The sequence below is a fragment of the Bactrocera neohumeralis genome, chromosome 3 (assembly GCF_024586455.1).
Source record: "Bactrocera neohumeralis isolate Rockhampton chromosome 3, APGP_CSIRO_Bneo_wtdbg2-racon-allhic-juicebox.fasta_v2, whole genome shotgun sequence".
NCBI lineage: Eukaryota > Metazoa > Arthropoda > Insecta > Diptera > Tephritidae > Bactrocera > Bactrocera neohumeralis.
The window spans coordinates 67494290-67514045 of NC_065920.1; the positions used below are offsets into that span (position 1 = coordinate 67494290).

Sequence of the window (19756 nt, forward strand, 5' to 3'; positions counted from 1 at the left end):
TTCAGCGTGGCAGTACATGGCCTTGTAAGCCTACTGCAAACAATTTACTTTCGCCAAACCACGTATGAAAGCAAAAATGTAGCACGACAACAACAAGTAGGCTAATGTGCAGCACAAGCACTTCTACACAGACAACTGTGTACGTGCAACAGCGATTATCCTGCTTTGTAGGTCTCACAGAGGCACATTATCCTCTTTTTTACTTTTCGAGGACTCGCTCGCATGCACATTTATACAATAAAAAACACGAAACTACGCAGCACCGCACCAGCGCAATTAGAATGGACAATTAAATTGCCGTTGCGGCGAAGCACTAAATTTAGCTGTTAACTGCAATTGTAATGCTGTAATGGTGTGCGGCGGCGGTTTTATGAGGTTTTCTAATTAGTTGCGCATGCGCGTGTGTTGTTGGCTGAAAAATGTAACCAAAACACAAAAACTATTTTAACGAAATTTTGGAGCAACGGTTGCACCGTCTATCTTAAGCGCTTTGGCATTGAATAAACGAGATTTTTGACGTCTTCACCACTGTGATTGGGTTCCATTCATAAAGGATGATACTTCTTAGCATTTCTTTCGAAGAAATATGGTGTTGGTAAATTCGATGTTCTGACACATATCGTCACCTGAAAAGCAAAATAACGTATCATCAAAAAATTTGAAATTGAGTGTCTTATTGATTACGATTCACTACTTCGAATTACATACATAATATTACATATGTCCAACATTTTCAGGTTCTGCGATCAAATATAAACCAATTTTAACCAATTTTAAAATTTTTTTTCACTCTTATTCCATTTTATTTCGTGTTTCAATCATGCCACTGTAAATTTCCGAAAATGTTGTTACGTTATTTTGCATTTCAGGTGACGATATGGTGTATTTGTTTTTGTTTTTTTGGCACATTGCAAAAAAGCCAAAGTTTCACTATTTCTGCAGCGTGTTAGAATCATTGTCCTCTTCCATCATCATGTTTTACTGTCGCCACAAGATTTTGTTTGTTGAGTGCAGTACCGATATTTCTCCAAACAAGCAGAAATTTGCCTTCGTCTGAGAAAATAACCTGTTTCGAAAACTCAACAGGCTTAATAATATACTCATTGTCAAATGCAACTCACTTTTGCCTGCTGGTCTATGATATGAATGGCTTCTTAAGTACGACTAGTTTGAATGAAAAAAGGAAAATTTCTATGTTAAATGTATGGAACCTAAAAAACAAATAGCGACTCCTTAGAATTAAGCTACAGTGCCTGGCTTGAGGGAGGATTTTGTCAATCACTAACATTTGAGGGGGTAAGAGTTGAAAAAACAATTCATTAATTTTTTTTGAAGCACTCTAATAGGCATCATCGCCAGTAATAATACATTTTGTGACATCCTCGGAAAGCACTGTTTCACAGATGTGTAATGTAACGCTGTTTTTCGGGAAAAATTTAGAGATTTTGGAACCAATGGTACTTTCACTTTTCTTGGCCCCAAATGATCTCCCCAAATGGTTTTCACTGATCCTTTCGATATTCCGGCGGTGCCAATTAGATCTCTGACTATTAATCGTCGATTCTAAAGCACCAAGCCTTTTATTTTCTTGACGGCTGTCAACATTAACTGATGACCAACAATTACTGATTATCAACAATCAGTTAATGTTGATGGCCGTTCTGGACGTGGTTCGTCGTCAACTCAATCTCGGCCCACTTTGAATAATTTGTGCTAATCAAAAACACTTGCTCGCGACAACTATCACCGAAGTCCGTTGCTAACAATTTGGCACCAATATAACTTCTTTGTTGAATAATTTCACTAATCGTCCGCCGAATGCACTTTATGTACTTCAAAAAGACAAGCGAATACTGCATGATATTTGGCTTAGATTTCACTGACAACAACAAACGTGAGTACTTGCCGACGACGGCCTTACCTCACGGTGCTTTCTAGAAGCACATAGATCAATACAATGCGTTGATCAGCGCCCCAAAGTATAAATGCATTTTGCACGAATACTTTGGTTCAAATTGTTTCAGGTGGACAGGGACACCTTAGCCGCCTTGGTCAGGTAGGAGGCCGATCTAAAACATCTGCCGCACCCAAAGTGCGGCACGCGGCCGCAATGCGACTCCACATTGGACTAAAATTTTTCAACCCTTCCTTTAGGTTTCAACCACAGCCACTACGAATCTCTACAAAGGGCCAAACGCAATGAGCAGATTGGAGTAAACTCCAAGGGCAAACTGCTCCCCGTGGTACTAGGTTAAAGTCTCTGGTAAGACCTTGTAGCTTTTGCTACTACCAGTTGAGCCCCAAAACTCAATGACTGGTGACATTTGTCGCTTGAACAACAAATGTCTTTATATTAGGAATAAATATGAAGCCTATAATATCATTTCAAGCTGAGTATTATAGCTCTATTTCTGACATAGAGATTTCAAGGCATGCCCAGAAAGAAAGACATAGTGCATATGAATTTTAGTCGCCTCTTACCACAGGCATACCTTACCACGGGTAAATTCCAACCCCTACCCGCAGGCGGAAGATTTCATTGACAGTCATACCAACCCAAAAAAAAAAAAAAATTTACGAATGGCTTTTCGCACCAAATTGTAATTAAGACCTCGTAATAGTATTACCGTCTGCCCGACTGTTGCCACTAGAGAAAACGTCTGCCGTTGCAAGAACAAGCTAATAAAAGTATAAAAAGTAATATATGTAAACATCTAATTTGTTAAAATAATTTCGAATTTTTTGTTTTTAATTTCCAAAAAGTCTGTCACGAGGTAATAACTAACAAAATGGTCTGTCATTAATTTTTGCCTTTACATTTATTATACTCTTTAATAAGACCAAGTGGCAGCTTAGTTAAATTAATTTCGAAACACTTCCAATTTTCGCACTTGTATTATCTTAGTGACGTCATAGCTACCTTCGCTGCGCTTAATGGCTTCCGATTTTATGTAAGGTAGGTATAGGAGATTCTTTGGTCAAGGTATCGACTTTGGTAAAATACATGCAGCCTGCCGTCCACTGGCTCATAGACATAACCAATAAAATCAGTTGCAATATCTTTGCTGTAATTTCATTGGCTAGCGTAATGAGTTTAAAGAAGCTTCATTATACCTAATGCCTATTGTTTCTGTCAAAGTTCAACTTACTGCGAACATGTAGATTTCCAGAAATGTATTTGTGTATTTGGTATATGCACAATCGGATTATTGTCCTTAATTGACCATTTGTAGAAACGGATAACAATGTTAGAGATCCATAAGTACATTTGCAATTGCGGTTAACACATTTGAAACGTTTCTCCTTGGCTTAAGTTACACAATACCCAGGCAACTGCATACACTTAAATTTAAATATGCACATTGTTTTATATATCGATGTATATATATATATATGTGTAGCATGAAATTAAGCTATCATTTTACTTAGCCATGATTAAGCATTGCGCTTCCGTTCACTTCAGTATTTGTGCATTAGAATTTCATTTCGCTTGATTTCATATCCGCATGCGCATATGTGTGATCTCCCAATGTTGTATTCACAGATTTGCATATACTATAACTACATATTAGCAGTTATATTCTGCCAATTGAATTGTTTATTGCATTATTCACATTGAATTTGCAAATAGTTGCACTTGATTGATTTTGCATACATTTGATTGTTAAATACAACTTTCCAATTCCGCATTCGATTATATATGCAATTATTTAGTTTTCCACTCCCGCAGCTAATAATTCCATTCTATGCTAGCGGCATGCTATTAGGAGATAAAATATTGATGCTGCAATAAATGAAAATCATTCACTGTAAATGCAAAATAGTTTCAAATATACGTATGAAATGGAATAATACAATAAATACTTGCCCTAGGCAAGTTATAGGTAAAATTTGTTGAAAATATTTTCAGTAAGATTCTATAGAAAAGCGACAAAAAGCGGGAGCACCGAAAAAGTACGTGTTTAGTGTCTTCTATGCAGTCAGTACACGTAGGACAATACGGACCAATGTCATGATTAATTTGGAATAGATATTTTCTAAAGCATCCAAGGCAAATCAGTATTTGGGTTAGGTGGAAATTCAGGTCCCTATGTCGCCTGTCTATCCATAAATGGATTTCTGGGTCCATCGTTTTTGGATGAGGTTTACCACCGCTGCTGCCACATTGTCAGGGTCTTGGTCTTCTCTGCTCTTTTCCGTCTTGTATATGGCTCAGGATGTCAATAGGCAGCTTGATGGCTAGCACCTCAGCAGCATTGCTTGACATCGTTCGGAAAGTACTTATTACTCGCATTGCAGGCAGCCTAAGCGCTACTTCTATTGATGCTGTATACAATATGACGGATATCATTGATTTTGATATTTAAAATCGCCGACTGGAACACACGCAGCCTCTGTTGGCTATCATTCTCTCCAAAATAATCTCACACTCCCCTATGTCGTGTAATACCCTTTCTTCCACCTTCCTTATACTTATGAGCAAGACTTCCGCTTTTTGTTCAGCCAACTTCATGGTAGAAAAACATTGACGTACATTTAGGCAATCAGAGCATTTGAGCTGGAGGTCATTTAGATGTTTAGCCACTACTACCACTATGAGGTCATCCGTATATGCGATTGTTTTAACATTTTTTGGTCGATGTATTCTTAGCACCGCGTCGTTCATCAAATTCCATAGTAAAGTGATAGAGTGACTGTCTGTCAATACGTCCATCCGTCGGTCCATCCGTGCAAGCAGTAACTTGAGTAAAAATTGAGATATCTTGATGAAACTTTGATTGCGTCGTTCTTGGCAAAAAAGTAAGAACGATCACTGCCTTGCCAGCAAAACGCCAACTACCGAAAATGTGTAAAGTACCATAACAAAGCGCTTAATTAATATATAGAACTGTAATTTTACAAAGAGGTTCGCAGTACCTAACAGTACAGCCAACTCTTAGCAAAAGTCTTTGAAAAAGTAGGCATGGCCGTGCATTCTAATTTGTTTAATATAAGTATCTCCTAGACCCCTAAAGCTACAATAACCAAATTCCAGATAAATCCCTTAAGCACCCCTACCGACACTGTAAAAATGGTTGAAAACGGAAGATAGCCCTGTCCACTCCCAAGTAACGCTACCGTTATAAACTACATAAAGTGCGACAAATAAATAACTAAATACAACAGAAACATATAATTTTACCCAAGAAGGTATGAGAGGGCTTTTAAGTTCAATAAAAATTTAACGTTTAATTGAACGTCGCACCGCCCACTTTTATTTTTTGGGAGCCATCCAACCGATTTCGACCGGTTCGTGACATTCTTATGTCACAGTGCGAAGATGGGTGTAATCGGACTTCAACCGTGCCTACTTCCAATATAGCACAATTTTAAAATACACTCGATTCTTTCTCTTTCCAATACACAATTCAAGCAGCACTAATAATGCTCTTAAAATATGCCACCTTAAGTCCAAAAATTGTCCAAATCCAACATGGAACAGTTTCCTAGGTACCGAATATGTGGACCCCCTTATACATGGTTGACTTTTGAACCAAAATATCGGTCAATGTTGAAGATATATAATTGAATTTCAGAGAGAATCCTTTCACAATGGTAACTTCCTGACAATAATAAACGTGCTGAGGTTTAATAAAACTAATACAAAGATTTTCGATCTTCCAGGTGACTTTATGCTGGATATATCGGCCAATATTTGAGTTATGTTTATGTTATGTTTCACTCATAACAATCTTTATTCATAAGTAGTCTTTGTGCCTAAAAAATATAAATTTGAGCGTAAACTTGACCTAGTCCCAGGATTTTCGAACATTCGGCTGACTCTGCTCCATATGATTCGTGATTGTATGTAAGGTACCTTTATGAAAACCAGTGAACATGTTTTTTAGTATATGGCATGTATACATACCTAAAGTTTTGCCAGTTATTTGATCCTGGGAAGTTACAGGAAAAAAAATGTTTAATGTTTTGTTACATCCGAGTTTAGCCCTTCCTTACTTGTTTAAGTAGTTTTCGAGGTTTATTTCAAAAGACGTGATAACCGAAGATTTTACTAGAAAAAATTCCAGATTAAGGATTTTGGGTATGTTTCCATATAGTAATTTCATTGCTAGATCCTTAATTTATTAATTTCATCGCCTTACGCTTGATAAGAAAAATTTCTATATATTATTTTTGTTAGAACAATGCGAAAGTATTTCATGTTATTATGATTACATATTTTACTAATAATCCGTTCGTGTGGCTAAGAAATTGTAGTTCATTAATCATTCAGCTTTAAAGGTTAAATTTTTATAATTTATTTAAATAATATCATATTACTCAAAACAATTCGAAAACAACCTATGTATATATCATAGCAAATCATAATTGTAATTAAAATTTAAAACAAATTCTTTTGAAATTATTGTTTTTTAAGCCATCCTAATGCAGCACAAATGTATTTAGCTTTATTGATAAAATTTCTACAAATCCATACCTGATTTTTGCGCATTCATTTTTATCTATATGTAGAATATGCCCAAAATGGCATTCGTTTTATTTATGACAACAACTTCACACAATATCTCTGTGAATTTGTGTGCAAAAACATATGCCGAATGGTGGCCAAAAACCATTCAACCATAACATATGGACATACAACAGGAAACGGAAGTGAACATCAATAGATGCATGGCATAACGGAAAGCCATTCGGCATGCCGATAAACACAATTTCTACAACTTAACATATAGGAATATTATGCGTCAAAATGTAAGCCACCGTCGCACGTAGAAGCATTTGGTCTCAAAAACCGGACAATATTATTTATTGTGATTTTATGAATGAAAACGAATAGAAATGCGTGATTGATTATAATAATGCAATATATTCAAATAAAACAAGTAAGGAAGTTAAAGTAAGTTCGGTTGCAATTGAGCATTTTATATTGAATATATTTGAGTAGGGGGTAGTATCGACCAGATTTCATCTATCATCCCATCTACTAATATGCCACATACTCAAAAAAATGTTCCCTGGGATTCATTAAGGTACATTAAATACAATCACCAATCATATGGAGCAAGACCAAGTGGATGTTCGAATATCTTGTTAATGTAGTTACATATATGGGGTCAAGTTTTCGCCCAATTGTATCTATTTTAGCCGCAAAGAAAAACTTTTATGAATAAAATATGTTCTGAAATTTTCATTGAGATTACTCAAATATTGGCGGATATATCCAGCATAAAGTGACCTAGAAGTTCGAAAATCTTAATATTGGGAGTATGGGGACTCAGAGAAGTATTGACCCGATTCAACCCATTTTTGGCACAAAGAAGTACTATTGTTAGGAAAGGATTCTGTGTAAACTTCAATTTCATATCTCGCACATTGAACGACATTTCGGTCAACTATAAGTACTGGGGTCCACATATTCGGTATCTAAGGGCTTTAACAGTTTTGGTTGGATGTGGACAATTTTTGGTCAAAAGGTGGCATACTTTAAGGAAATTATTGCCGCAAAATTTTATTCCGTTATATTAATTACTTCTTTATTTGTGTCACTTGGAAAGTGAAAGAATCAAATGGAATTTTAAATTGTGTTATATGGGAAGTAGGCGTGATTGTAGTCCGATTTCGCTCATTTTAACACAGTGACATAGAAATATTAAAAGAATATCACATACTAAATTTAGTCGAAATCAGTCAGTCGGGTTCTGAGATATGGGATTTCACCAAAAAGTGGTCGGTGCCACGCCCATTGTACAATTTTCGCAGCGGTTCCTATAGAGCCCCCTTAAACCATTCATATATCAAACGTCTAGCATAATTTAGCAGGATTTCAGTATTTAATTAAAATAAATCAATAAAAGCAGTATTCATTTTATGCAAGTGACCAACCTAATTCAACGCGCTTTTTTAAAGGGGGGGGGGAAAGACGGGGAAAATGTTTAAGCTTATATGTTAAGTAGAAAGTAGTAGTAAAAAAAATAAATAACTCGACCTTCCCCGACACTATAACAAAAACACTAATTTCTAAAAAAATACAAAATTTTTTTTCTTTTCGGCTGAAGGTCAATCATTTAATCGGTTTATTGTAGTACGGTTACTTAGGCACTAAAAAATATAAATCTTGAGTAGCATCACTGTTGTTTATAATTCTCACTTTTGTCCGGTTTGAGAAGGAAAATGCTCCGTTGTGCGTGATTGTGTACAACTGTACGTGTATATGAGAACAACACTGTTTTGCGGCCGCCACAAATTTATTAATAATTTTCATTCAATCGCAGCCAGTTATATATACTTGAAGCATGCAACGTGGCATGCAAACGAATGAATATGAGCGGTGTGCTTGTATTGCGGTTGCATAGCAGTGGTCACAGAGGCAACCATGTATGGTGTTACACCACATATGAGTGTTTGCGGACAAGTCTGTTCGGCGAAGTTCAGTATGTGCATTTGAAGCAGAGGTTTCAATGTTGGACTCGTTTTGTCTTAAGCCAGTTTTAATCTAGGCGTAAACCACAGAAATTTATTGAAGATATTAACTAACTCTGGAAGCCAATGTTGAAGAAAAATTCATATGACGCCAAATTAGTTAAATCTCTGAACACATTAGCATGCGTTTGACCACAAAGGCTTGACTTTTTCTGCAATTTTTAAGTTAAAAATTACATCTAATTTCCATGAAATGTGGCTTGAAAGGAATAAAATATCCAAATGTTTCCAATCAATTTTAAATATCTATAAATCAAACATTTTTTAATTCTTTAGAACTAGGGTAAACTATTTTGTTGATTAATTTTTCAACTTTGAGCATTAACTTGCCACGAGAAAAATTCTCAAGTCTTAGTCGACTAATATTTTAAGAGACATCCCTTCTTTCAAGCGACTATTATTATATACTTAAACTCTATTATGATATATTAATATTTCATGTACACAATCTGTCCTTGAGTTCAAAATACCTTTGACGGCAAATATTTTCGTTTTTGTTTATTATGTCGCAGCGGCACCCAATATGCGCAGCGCCGCAAGTCAATTCAATTATTTTATTAACTCAAATTCACAACTTCGATAGCGCATAGTGGGTCCATATACCTATATATATTTTTGTAAAGCTGCAGTACCAACAGACCACTAACCAATTAACCAACGGAAGCATGTTATCAACACCAACTGAATTGCCAACTACAGCCAGTATGAGTATTGGCGAATATCAACTGGGAATATATGTATGTGTTGTTGTTAATGTTGTAATCCTGGCTTTCTTGCTTGACTGATAGCTCGCTTTTCTGAGTATCTGTCATTGCGTCAAAATGAGACCCTTGAATGACAAGGCGTGAAAAAGGCAAAAAGCATAGAAAATGCATAAGTGTTGTTGTAATTGTGGTTGCAACGTGTGAGGTTGCACGAAAATACTTTTTAACATATTGGTTGATTATGTGAAAGCTTCACGCGGGCATTGCCTTTAACATATGGGATTCCCATAATGTTACCGCATCTGCAATACATAGAGTAGGCAATCACAATAAATGTTACTCATACGCAGTGTCATCCACGTGACAGATTGGGCATTCATACTTGCAAAACATGAACATTTATTTATTTTTTGTGGCTTTTGGTAACTATAACTAACCAAAAAGTTTTTGAAGATTTCGAATTTGGGATATAGCTCAGAAAACGAAAAAATTTTCATTTTTTTTTTACTTATGACGCAATTTCGCGCAAAAAACTTTTTTGTGCTACACCCAAAAAAAAAATTTGTTTGTCGTACAGAGTAATATATGAAATAAAAATTCGAATTTTTGAACTATCTAACCGAATTTGCCCCCCTAAAATTTAAAGTGTTGCTTGTATTGCTAGCATTTTCCTTTCAAATTCCTCGGCACTTCCTTCCCACACATTTATGCATCTACTTATAATGGCTTGTCAAAAAAGTCTTGCGGTATTTTTATTGAATTTTTTTTTATTGAAATAGAAATGAATTTTTGATGACTCATGCCCAGCCATGCTACGGCTGCTACTATGCGGGTCTCTTTCGACTAATTCAGCGATTTTATCGCAATTTTCGACGACAGGCCTTCCGGAGCGTGGCGCATCTTCGACCACCTCTACACCAGAACGAAAACGTTGAAACGTTGTGCGGTGGAAATCGTTGTGCATAACCCGATGCGACGAATAAAACTAGAACTACGCGCTTTCAGCGCCAACTAGAGAAAATACCGCAAGACTTTTTGACAACCATTATGTCTATCTCTTCATAATTCAAATGCCAAAAATTCCAGATTTCTAATAATAAACCAAAAAATTCACACATAAACCATAAATTCACATATAAACATATGAAATCCTGTTACTGTGAAATGCTAAATCCAACTTGGAATTTCCCGCTCTTGGCTATCCACTAAAGTGTAAAACGTCAAATGACAAACGCAGAGCAGTGCGAAATTGCAATTTCGAAAATGCGCACGACGCACCCACATATACATATAAACATATTCCATATTCATATTAACATATACAAAAAAAAATATACAAATGCGTACACATATCATTTCTCTTCGCTCTGCTGCCTGCTGACTGTGTGGAAAACGTCATAGAACGGCGAGCGCATAAGGCAGAGCTAAGTACACGGCAGTTGGCGTTCCTTCTAGTTATTTGTCGACTTTCAATGACACATTTGGCAATTGAAGCGCGCCAATATGCACAAAATGCCAATAGCAACAGCAGCAACGACAGCGATGGCAGCAACTAAAGCCGCCTCCGTATCACCGTCAGCTCCTGCCAGTTGCGTAACGGTTAGTATGCACTAACTCCATGCTGATGCGGACTATCAAATTTGTGAAGGTTTTTAGGTATATAAGTGAGCACATATGTATGCATGTATGCGAGTCTCTGCGTTTATGGGTATGTGTAGTTTAAGCAGATTACCATAAATACTTATTTGCATTAGACATCGCAGTAATATTTTTAACGCCAAGTGCAATTCAATTTTGCATAATTTGCAAAGTTGCACAATTAAATTTTCTGCACTAATTAATTTATACTCATATACGCTGGGAATTATAGTTAATTTATCACATTTTAAAATTTTAAATTTCACAATTCATACGACATAGTGCAGGTCACACGGTATAACCATATATCTACTTATAGGAATTATTTTAGTGGTATATATGTAATATAATTATCAGTTTGACGAGCAGAGTTGATTTAGATATGTCTGTCTGTTTGTATCTCTGTATATACGCGAACGTGCTCTTCTCTCCAAGAAGCCGCTCACTTGTCGATATTGGTCTAAGTGATACGATACAAAGCAAAATATATAGATAAAAATAATTTAGCTAGAATACGAAAAATTACTGTATAAAAGTATTCTGAAACATATAAGGATATCAAGTTGTAAGAACACCACACGCTCGAAAACATGAACTAATTGAAACCAAAACAGTTCACATTTGCAAAATGTTCACGTTTTCTAATACCCAAAAATAATAAGTTAATACTCGTATATGTATGTTTACACTATTCACATTTTATTATTGTTTCGTATATGTATTAGATTGTACTTAAAGAATTTGATATAAGAAATGTAAGTTTGAGAAAACTCTCTTAGGCGTCTCTGTACAATCGTTTCGTTTTGAAAGACGTCTTCATGATTAGTCCTCTGTAGTGCTTTATTGAAAATTTCAACTGCTTGATTTGGTTTTCTCCGGTGTCTCCGAGATGCAGTCTTCTTCTAATTCGTCCTCTGGTTCAATATCGTCGTCCGCATTATCCACTTCAATATTTTCTTTCTATTCACGAATGGTTGATAACGTACATTCACTCTAAAGTTTTTAATAAGAAATAAATTCGCAATAACTTATATATCGTTGATCATATTATCAAAGGGCGAAGTTCGGCTTCTCATTTTTCTTTTAAAACTGCCACCGGCATACTATCTTCAGGACCACCATTGTTTTCTGCAAAATTTAAAATATTCTTCCAGCAATCAGCTAGGGTTTCTTCACTGCATACACCTTCCAAAAGATTTATTGCAGTTTTTAATGTTCTTCTTGTGCTTCGGTTGAATGAGTAGAGTAACGTTTGGTGGCGAAAAGTATTTCATCCTCCGCTATTAGTTCAGCTTCATCTGGATGAGAAGGAGCGTTATCGATTAAGAGATGACCTTTAATTGGCAAGTTCTTGTGAGTTCCAGTGGCGTTTGAGTAACACAAAAACGTGATTTGTTGCTTCGCCATTTTACGCCTGATGCTCTTTTTTCCAAACTGGAGATATACATTTTTTCTGACAGAAGTTTTCTGAATAAACTGGACTTATCGGTAGTATATAGCAGATCCCTTACCAAATCCAATTCGGTCATTTTAGCTCTAAGTTTTTCTTTGAAAAGTGTAAGTAGCTGATGCTGTGAAGACAACTTTTCGCCCGATATTTTCTTGAAATTTTGAAGCCATCCATCACTAGTGTAAAAATCTGCCTAGTTTTCTTTTAATTTTGAATGGAGGTTTTCATTAACCCATTTACTGGCCTATTCTTATTTCGCATACGGATAAATCAACGATAAGGAGCTTTCTCCATTTTGGGAAGCTCTGAAGAATGCAGCGTTTTTCTTTTCCGGACCCAGAAAATGTGTTGTTTCAGCATTTTAAAACACAAACAAAAAACGTAATTTACAATTAATGGTATCCTTGAATTGAGAATTATTTAAGGTCGCAAAATACTTGCAAGCATTGAAACGTTTTGTGTTCACGTTTCTGAGTGTTCACGTTTTCAAGCGCGCGCTGTAGTTGTTTTACTATTCGATGAAGTCTACAAATATGAAACTCGAACGTTTTTTCGATAGCTTAGATATTCAACAATATTTTTCTCAAAGAATTTTTGAAAACCTAAATAATTTTCAAACCTAAAACCGTATTAGTATCAAGGCAACTCGAATGGTTTAGTCTTTCCTTAAAACTTTAATCGAGTTTTTACAAACTGTTTGCGGTCTTCCCGTTATCTCAATCGTTTTACTTGAAATTTGAAACGAACATTCTTTAAACATCTCCATATTATATAGACTAACAAAAAATAAAAATATGTGTAACCTTTGATATTAAAAAAAAATCAATAAAGTTAAAAAATTATAGTTAAATGTATTGTAATTTTTAAGTAGGCGCCAATTTATGAATTTACTTTCAGCAGCCCAGGTTGATTGGGAAATGCATCAATAATGATGCACTTATTTCACACTTTTCGCCATAACCAAAACACATACGTTGCATGTTTAATGTTACATATGAGTGCATACATAGATGCGGCCAACGATATAAGCAATACAACAATGTTCAACAAAACTCGCCCACATCGAGGCACTCAGTCAGTGATGTTGGTAGTGATAGTGTTGGGTTAAGGCTTGCGGAATCAGTTGTTAACGCCTACCGTAATAATCGAAAATTAAAAAAGCGACTGCCTGTATATGTGCAAAAATATCAATTCCCTTATCCTCTTATCCCGCGTGAATTCAATGAATGTAAAATTGCTTTACAACAGAACTGCAGGAAAGCAGCAATAGCTTCCCGTTGGTGCAATTTACATTCATAGTAATGTTGGTTCATTTTGTATTTCAACAATTTCCGTCATTCGCTGTACCAGCCGATATGGCTAGCACTCGTGGGAAATCACCAAGTCTTGTACTGTTAGTGTCTTTGTATTATATCAACAAGTAAACTAGAAATTAAATGTATCAGTATACTTGTACATATGTTTGTGTGTACTAATATGAGCAAAAAATAGTAATACTTTGGTTCACAATTTTAAAATTCTTAATTTATTCTTCAAAATATATCCATGTCGCGCCGTTAAAGCCTTGGCGAAAAATACATTTGCGCCAACGTGTTTTCCAATTCTCGAAATAGTTGCTAAAGTCTATTTCCGGAATAGCCTTCAATGCGAGTAGCGATTAACGTTATCGATTTCAATTACCTCAAAACGGTTTCCCTGAAGCGGTCTTTTGAGTTTGCTGAATATACAAGAGTCACACATAGCTAAATCAGGCAAATTCACTGGTTGAAAATTTGTCGAAAAGCTCATGAGAAATCAATGCAGTATGCAACGGTGCATTAAAGTGGTGCAAAAACCAAGAGTAGTCGGCCCGTAACTCCGGTTGCGTTTAAATAATATTTTTTTGACAGTCGGAAGGAACTCAGAGTGTGCCACACCTCCATAATCAAAGAAAACTGTCAACATAACTTTGATTTTTGACCTGCTTTAACGTGATTTTTTCGCCTTCGGATCACCTTTCCCACGATATTCGGTCAATTGATTGTCTGTTTCCCGGTCGTAGTTATAAATCCAAGACATATCGCAACCAATAATATGTTTCATAACATCCTGGTAGTCCGAAAGCGTTGTTTCACAGACGTTAACGCGATGCTGTTTTTCGAAAAAATTTAGTTTCACTTAGGTTTCACTTTTCTTAGGCCCAAATGATGTTATGTTACAAAATGGTTTTCACTGATCCTTCCGATATTCCAACGATGTCAGCAAGATCTCTGACATTTAATCGTCGATTGTCAATCACCAATTCATTTATTTTATTGACGTGATATGTTCATCGTCAGTTGATGTTGATGGCCATTCTGGATGTGGTTCGTCGTCAACGAGTTCTCGATCCTCTTTGAGTAATTTGTATCAATCAAAAACACTTTTTCACGACAAACAATTATCACTGAAGGCCTTATCCAACATTTTGAACGTTTTGACAATAGAAATATGATTCCGCACGCAAAATTTTATAGTGCTTCTTTTGTGATTAATTCCACTCATCGTAAAAACCGCCGATGGCACTTTGTGTACTTCAGAAAGACAAACGTATGCTAAACACTAATGATTACTTTGATGAGGCATTTGGCAAAGATGTCACTGATAGCCATATAAACCTAGAAAACAAATATATCAACGAATAGGTTTTCGGACGAAATTTAAATTAAAAAGTCTTACAATTTTTTATTATTTATTTTGCCCACAGTATACAATGTTTGAATTATTGTAGGTAGTCGATAGATTTACTGTTCTATTCTGATAAGGGCAATCTTTAATAAATACTTGATGTATAATGATTTTAGAGAGAAGTATTTTTTATGAAATTTTTCTTAGTCTCTCTTAGTTTTGAATTAAAATATTTTGCTTATAAATCTGTAGTGAAGGAATGTCTGATTGTAACCTATTGATTTTATATAATTAGAGAAAAATTGCATTTGTACCAGGGGGGGTTTGCGATATTAGAACAGGAAATGCTTTTTCTGCATTCTTCTGCATTCCTTCCTTTTCATTCTTTGTTTGTTTGTACAAGTGTATGTTATTGTCTTGAGTTGCGGGTCATACATTGAGAACGCAAATTGTTCGACAATGCCCAAAAAGTGGCCTTATAGTTTTCCGAGATAATTTTGCTGACCAAAAGTTTCGAAAATTAGCACAGAGAAACGGTGTGGTACATGAAATGAGTTCTAATAGAGAGTTGAAAAAGATCACGGAAAGCTCAGTTATATTATATAATGGATGTGAGATTACGGCTAGCAAAAATGTATGCTTAGATACACACATAGCAAGTTGATAAGTTCAAATATGATGCCTCGATATCTGGCCTCTTCGAGTGACTATACTCATATAAGTAGAACGAAATGGTCACGAAAAGAAAAAAAGTGGCCCAATGCGTCCACTGTGTCAACAATGTGGGTAACCACAACTTAACACATAAACTTTATATCTCTTGCATGCACCCATACACATTTATTTATTTTCATAATGAAAATTGCTTGTGGACAAATGCATGCTGTGATCATATACCCGCACAAACTATACACACACATACAGTTTCATAAATATACACAAATTACTGTTGCATGCCTCACATACGCTTTAAAGCATGACAGCTGTATCTGTACTCAGTTCAGCTTCTGGTGATTTGCCGCTGTTTTGGCCGCAGGCTACTTGCCTTATCAACAAATAACAAGAAATAAAGTAGAATAGAATCGTGCACATTTTAAGCCGCTTACTTTGCTAATCCGATTTGCTATTTCGTTTCCTTTTTCTCTCGCAACTTCGGTACCGCAGCATTTGTGGCCTTTTCAGAAATTTGGCGATTCGAGAGGACATCACATGCTGTTCGACAAGGGTCTACAATTCGGCATCGATTTAGAAAATTTCGAACAGGACGAGCCCATGCGACCACAAATCGACGTTGGAGATCTGCGGACCCTTGCCGCGTCCGATGCATATGCCTCATCATCGCTTACAACGCTAGAAGACAGGAATGACGGTAGCAGCAGCAACGTTAACTCTGACGGCAATGTTTGGCACGAACAGGAAGCAACAGAGCATATAAGCGTCATCACAAGTACAACAACAATGCTGCCAACAGTTAGCAATGCCATTGGCGCAACACATGAGGACGACTCACCACATTCACCGCACGCCAGGTGGCAGAAGCAGGGCGAGGCAGAAACAGCCACGGTGGCCACGAGTAACCATGTCACGTACGAATGGCGCATCGGCGAATGGTCGGAGTGTTCAGAGAAGTGCGGTAATGCGGGCGGCGCAGGTTTACGGGTAAGTGTTGCACAATTTCGACTTCCATGAATTTAGTTAAGTGCTGCTGTTTACACTATACATAGTATACATATGGTCAGGTGATCGAAATTTAAAAGACCTGTTTTAAAACTAAAAATACATGAAAAAATAAAAAGTAAATAAGCTAAAAACAAACTTCACAGACTGCTGGAACTTACAAAAAGATATTATTATAGTTTACATTTTTTGAGGAAGGTTGCCACCTGTTTGAAAATTTTTATGCAATTTAATTTATAGGTCAACAGAATTTTTGCAATATTCAAGAATTATAAGAAACTTCAAAAGTTGAAAATATTGTCAAAAGAGTTGCCATCTGTATATGAAAATTAGAAAAATTGAAATTGTTAGTGCGAAATAAATGTGATAGGAAGTTCAAAATAAATGTATGGTTTTGAGCGATATTATTAGATTTAACATTTTTGGAATAAGGTTGCCACCTGTTAAAAATTTTAATTCATTAAAATTAGTAACATAACTGACTGCTGACAAAATGATTATAGGAAGCTCTCAGAGTCCAAAGTAAATATGAAAGATAATTCACATATTTTGAGGAAGGTTACCACCTGTATAAAAACTTTAATTTAATATAATTTATATGTCAACAGAATTTTTGCATTATTTCAGAAGTACGAAAAACTTTATAGTTGAAAATGTTGTCAGAAGAGTTGCCATATGTGTAAAAAAGTTTGAAAAATTTAAATTGTTAGTTCTAAATAAATGTGATAAGGAGTTCAAAATACCTGTAAAGTCTTGAGGGATATTAAAAGATTTAACAATTTTGTAATAAGGTTGCCACCTGTTATAAAAGTAAGTATATTTAGATTAATAAGACAAAAAAATGTTGACAAAATGATTATAGGAATTTCTGAGTGACTTAAAGATTTAAAATATTTTTGCAGGAGTTGCCAGCTGTGTAAAAAATTAAGAAAATTTAAAATTACAATTTTTATAATTTTTTATAAAATTTTCAAAATACTGGTATCAACAGGTCTAAGAAGCCTTAGCAAATTTTACAGTTGTGTACATTTTTTTCTGTTATACAAGAGTTGCCAGCTGTGAAAAAAAATTAAAAAGTTTAAAATTATAAGTTACGAACCAAAGCAAAAATTTCAAAAATTATTAAATTTTAAATTGTATGAGGGGTTGGATAAAAGTATCAAATATGCAAAATATTGGCATTAACTGGTCTAACAGTTCTTAGATAATTTTCCAGTTGTGACATTTTTTTCTTGTTAAAACGCGACAATTATTCCAAAATAGACACAGTGAAATATATATCAATTATTTATTCAACTGAGTTGCAACCATTGCATCGCTCATGCACATAGTCAGCATATTTTTTCATTCTGCACACACAAATAAACAACTGTGCGTAAACCGTGCGCCATGGCGTATGAGTAACCAACACACAATTTGTATTGCAATTTAACCATCCATTAGCTTTATGAAACGTTTTTTTTTTTAATCTGTATGTTCATATGTATAGGTACGCTAACACATTCATATGCAGATATTTTATTTTCACAAATATTTAGTATCATAATATATAAATCAACAATTTTTCCATACCACAGCGTCGCTCAATAACGTGCCTACGTTTGCGCCACCACACGCCCGCATATAATTCGCTGGAATCACACGTGGAAGCGGACATCGAAACGGTCGACAATGCGTACTGTGAGGATTATGGACTAAGCGTTCCTGACACGTTTGAAATGTGCGGCCACGAAGAGTGTGCCCGTTGGGAGGCTGGCGAGTGGACTTTGTGTCAGCGTTCGCGTTGCTTTGGGCGCAACACGGCCATACAAAAGCGTGAGGTTAAATGTCGCTTTGCGAATGCCACTGAGGCGACGGATGCCTGCAGTGTGTCACAGCGTCCAATTAGTCGACAGGAGTGTTATAGTGAGCGTTGCAAGGGGGTTTGGCGTGTCGAACCATGGTCTGAGGTAAGTGTGTTTGTGTGAATCTCTGACTCGTTTTCAATTTCTTTTTTATTTATCCACATTTTCTTCTCTGCTTCTCCTGTCTTGCAGTGCAATGCGCAATGCGGTCGTCAGGGAATTAAATACCGCATTTTACAGTGTGTTTGGTATGGCACGCGCCGACCAGCGGGCAATGCCTGTCGCCATCAGCCACGTCCAGCAGTTATGAAAGTGTGTAAGAGTCCGCCGTGCTTTGCAAAAAGTGAGTAAATAATTATTTATACATTTTACTATTAATATTAATTGGCGGTTTTGTGGAGATACTTTTTTAGGTGTTCGGATGAATAAATTTTCCTTCATTATTAAATTAAACAGAGTGTATTCCATTAGAATCCAGTTCAGAACTAAGACCTGTAGTTTAACAGATATGATTACTGAGATATTGCATGTGATCTATCCACCTACAAAGGAATAAACTTTAACAGTCTAACACCAACTAGATTTTCAGAAAGATCGTGTTACTTTCCACATCATGTTTATAAACTTACGTCTTGTCACAAATAATGATATAAGAATTTGATAAATGTAGGATTATCAACTAAGGTTCATGTGTCTTCCCACCAACAACACCCTCTTCGGTATATGGGCAGAGAAGGAGCCAGCAGAGTTCGGTTAGGCGACTCCATGATCCAAGTGATCCGGTTTGAAGTCAAAGTGTTTCCCAGAACCCAGATTTCTGAGTCTGATAACAACTTTCGCAGCCATACATTTGCCGACGATCTCTACGGGCACTATGTACAAGATGGCGTTAAGTGCCATGGTAAGGTTCCCTAGTGCAGCACACCTGCTGAAGATGGCCGCCCGTTGAACGCTCTCGAGTTTCTTTGCAAGTGTGGTTTTTTCTTGAGCCCTCCAACATGAAGATTCCACAGAACATAATGGGCTTGACTGTGCTGTCGTAGAGCGAGACCACTTCCGACCGCCCAATTTGTTACGACGCTGAGATACCCCTGCGTCAACTCTGGCTCGTCTCCAGACCCCCTGGATGTATATAACCCGGGGAAACGGGGTCTTTGCGAGAATACGCCTAGACCTCGAGGAGTCAAGACATCCTTCCACTAATTCTCAGAGGTTTTTTCGTGAGGTCCTCTTCGCCTTTCTTAACTCCTGAAGGCCTTGTTGAATAAACGTTTGCAAAACGTTCTGATTTCCAACACTTCTATAGTCCACGAGAG

General features: G+C 36.2%; 1 protein-coding gene across 1 annotated transcript in view; it reads left to right on the forward strand.

The window, feature by feature from the left end:
• LOC126752930 (protein madd-4) overlaps positions 1-19756 on the forward strand; it is a 121150-nt gene that overhangs the window by 95870 nt on the left and 5524 nt on the right. The window contains 3 exon segments of the mRNA XM_050463975.1: positions 16084-16578; positions 18174-18545; positions 18633-18783. Of these exon segments, the coding sequence (XP_050319932.1) occupies positions 16084-16578; positions 18174-18545; positions 18633-18783 (1018 nt within the window).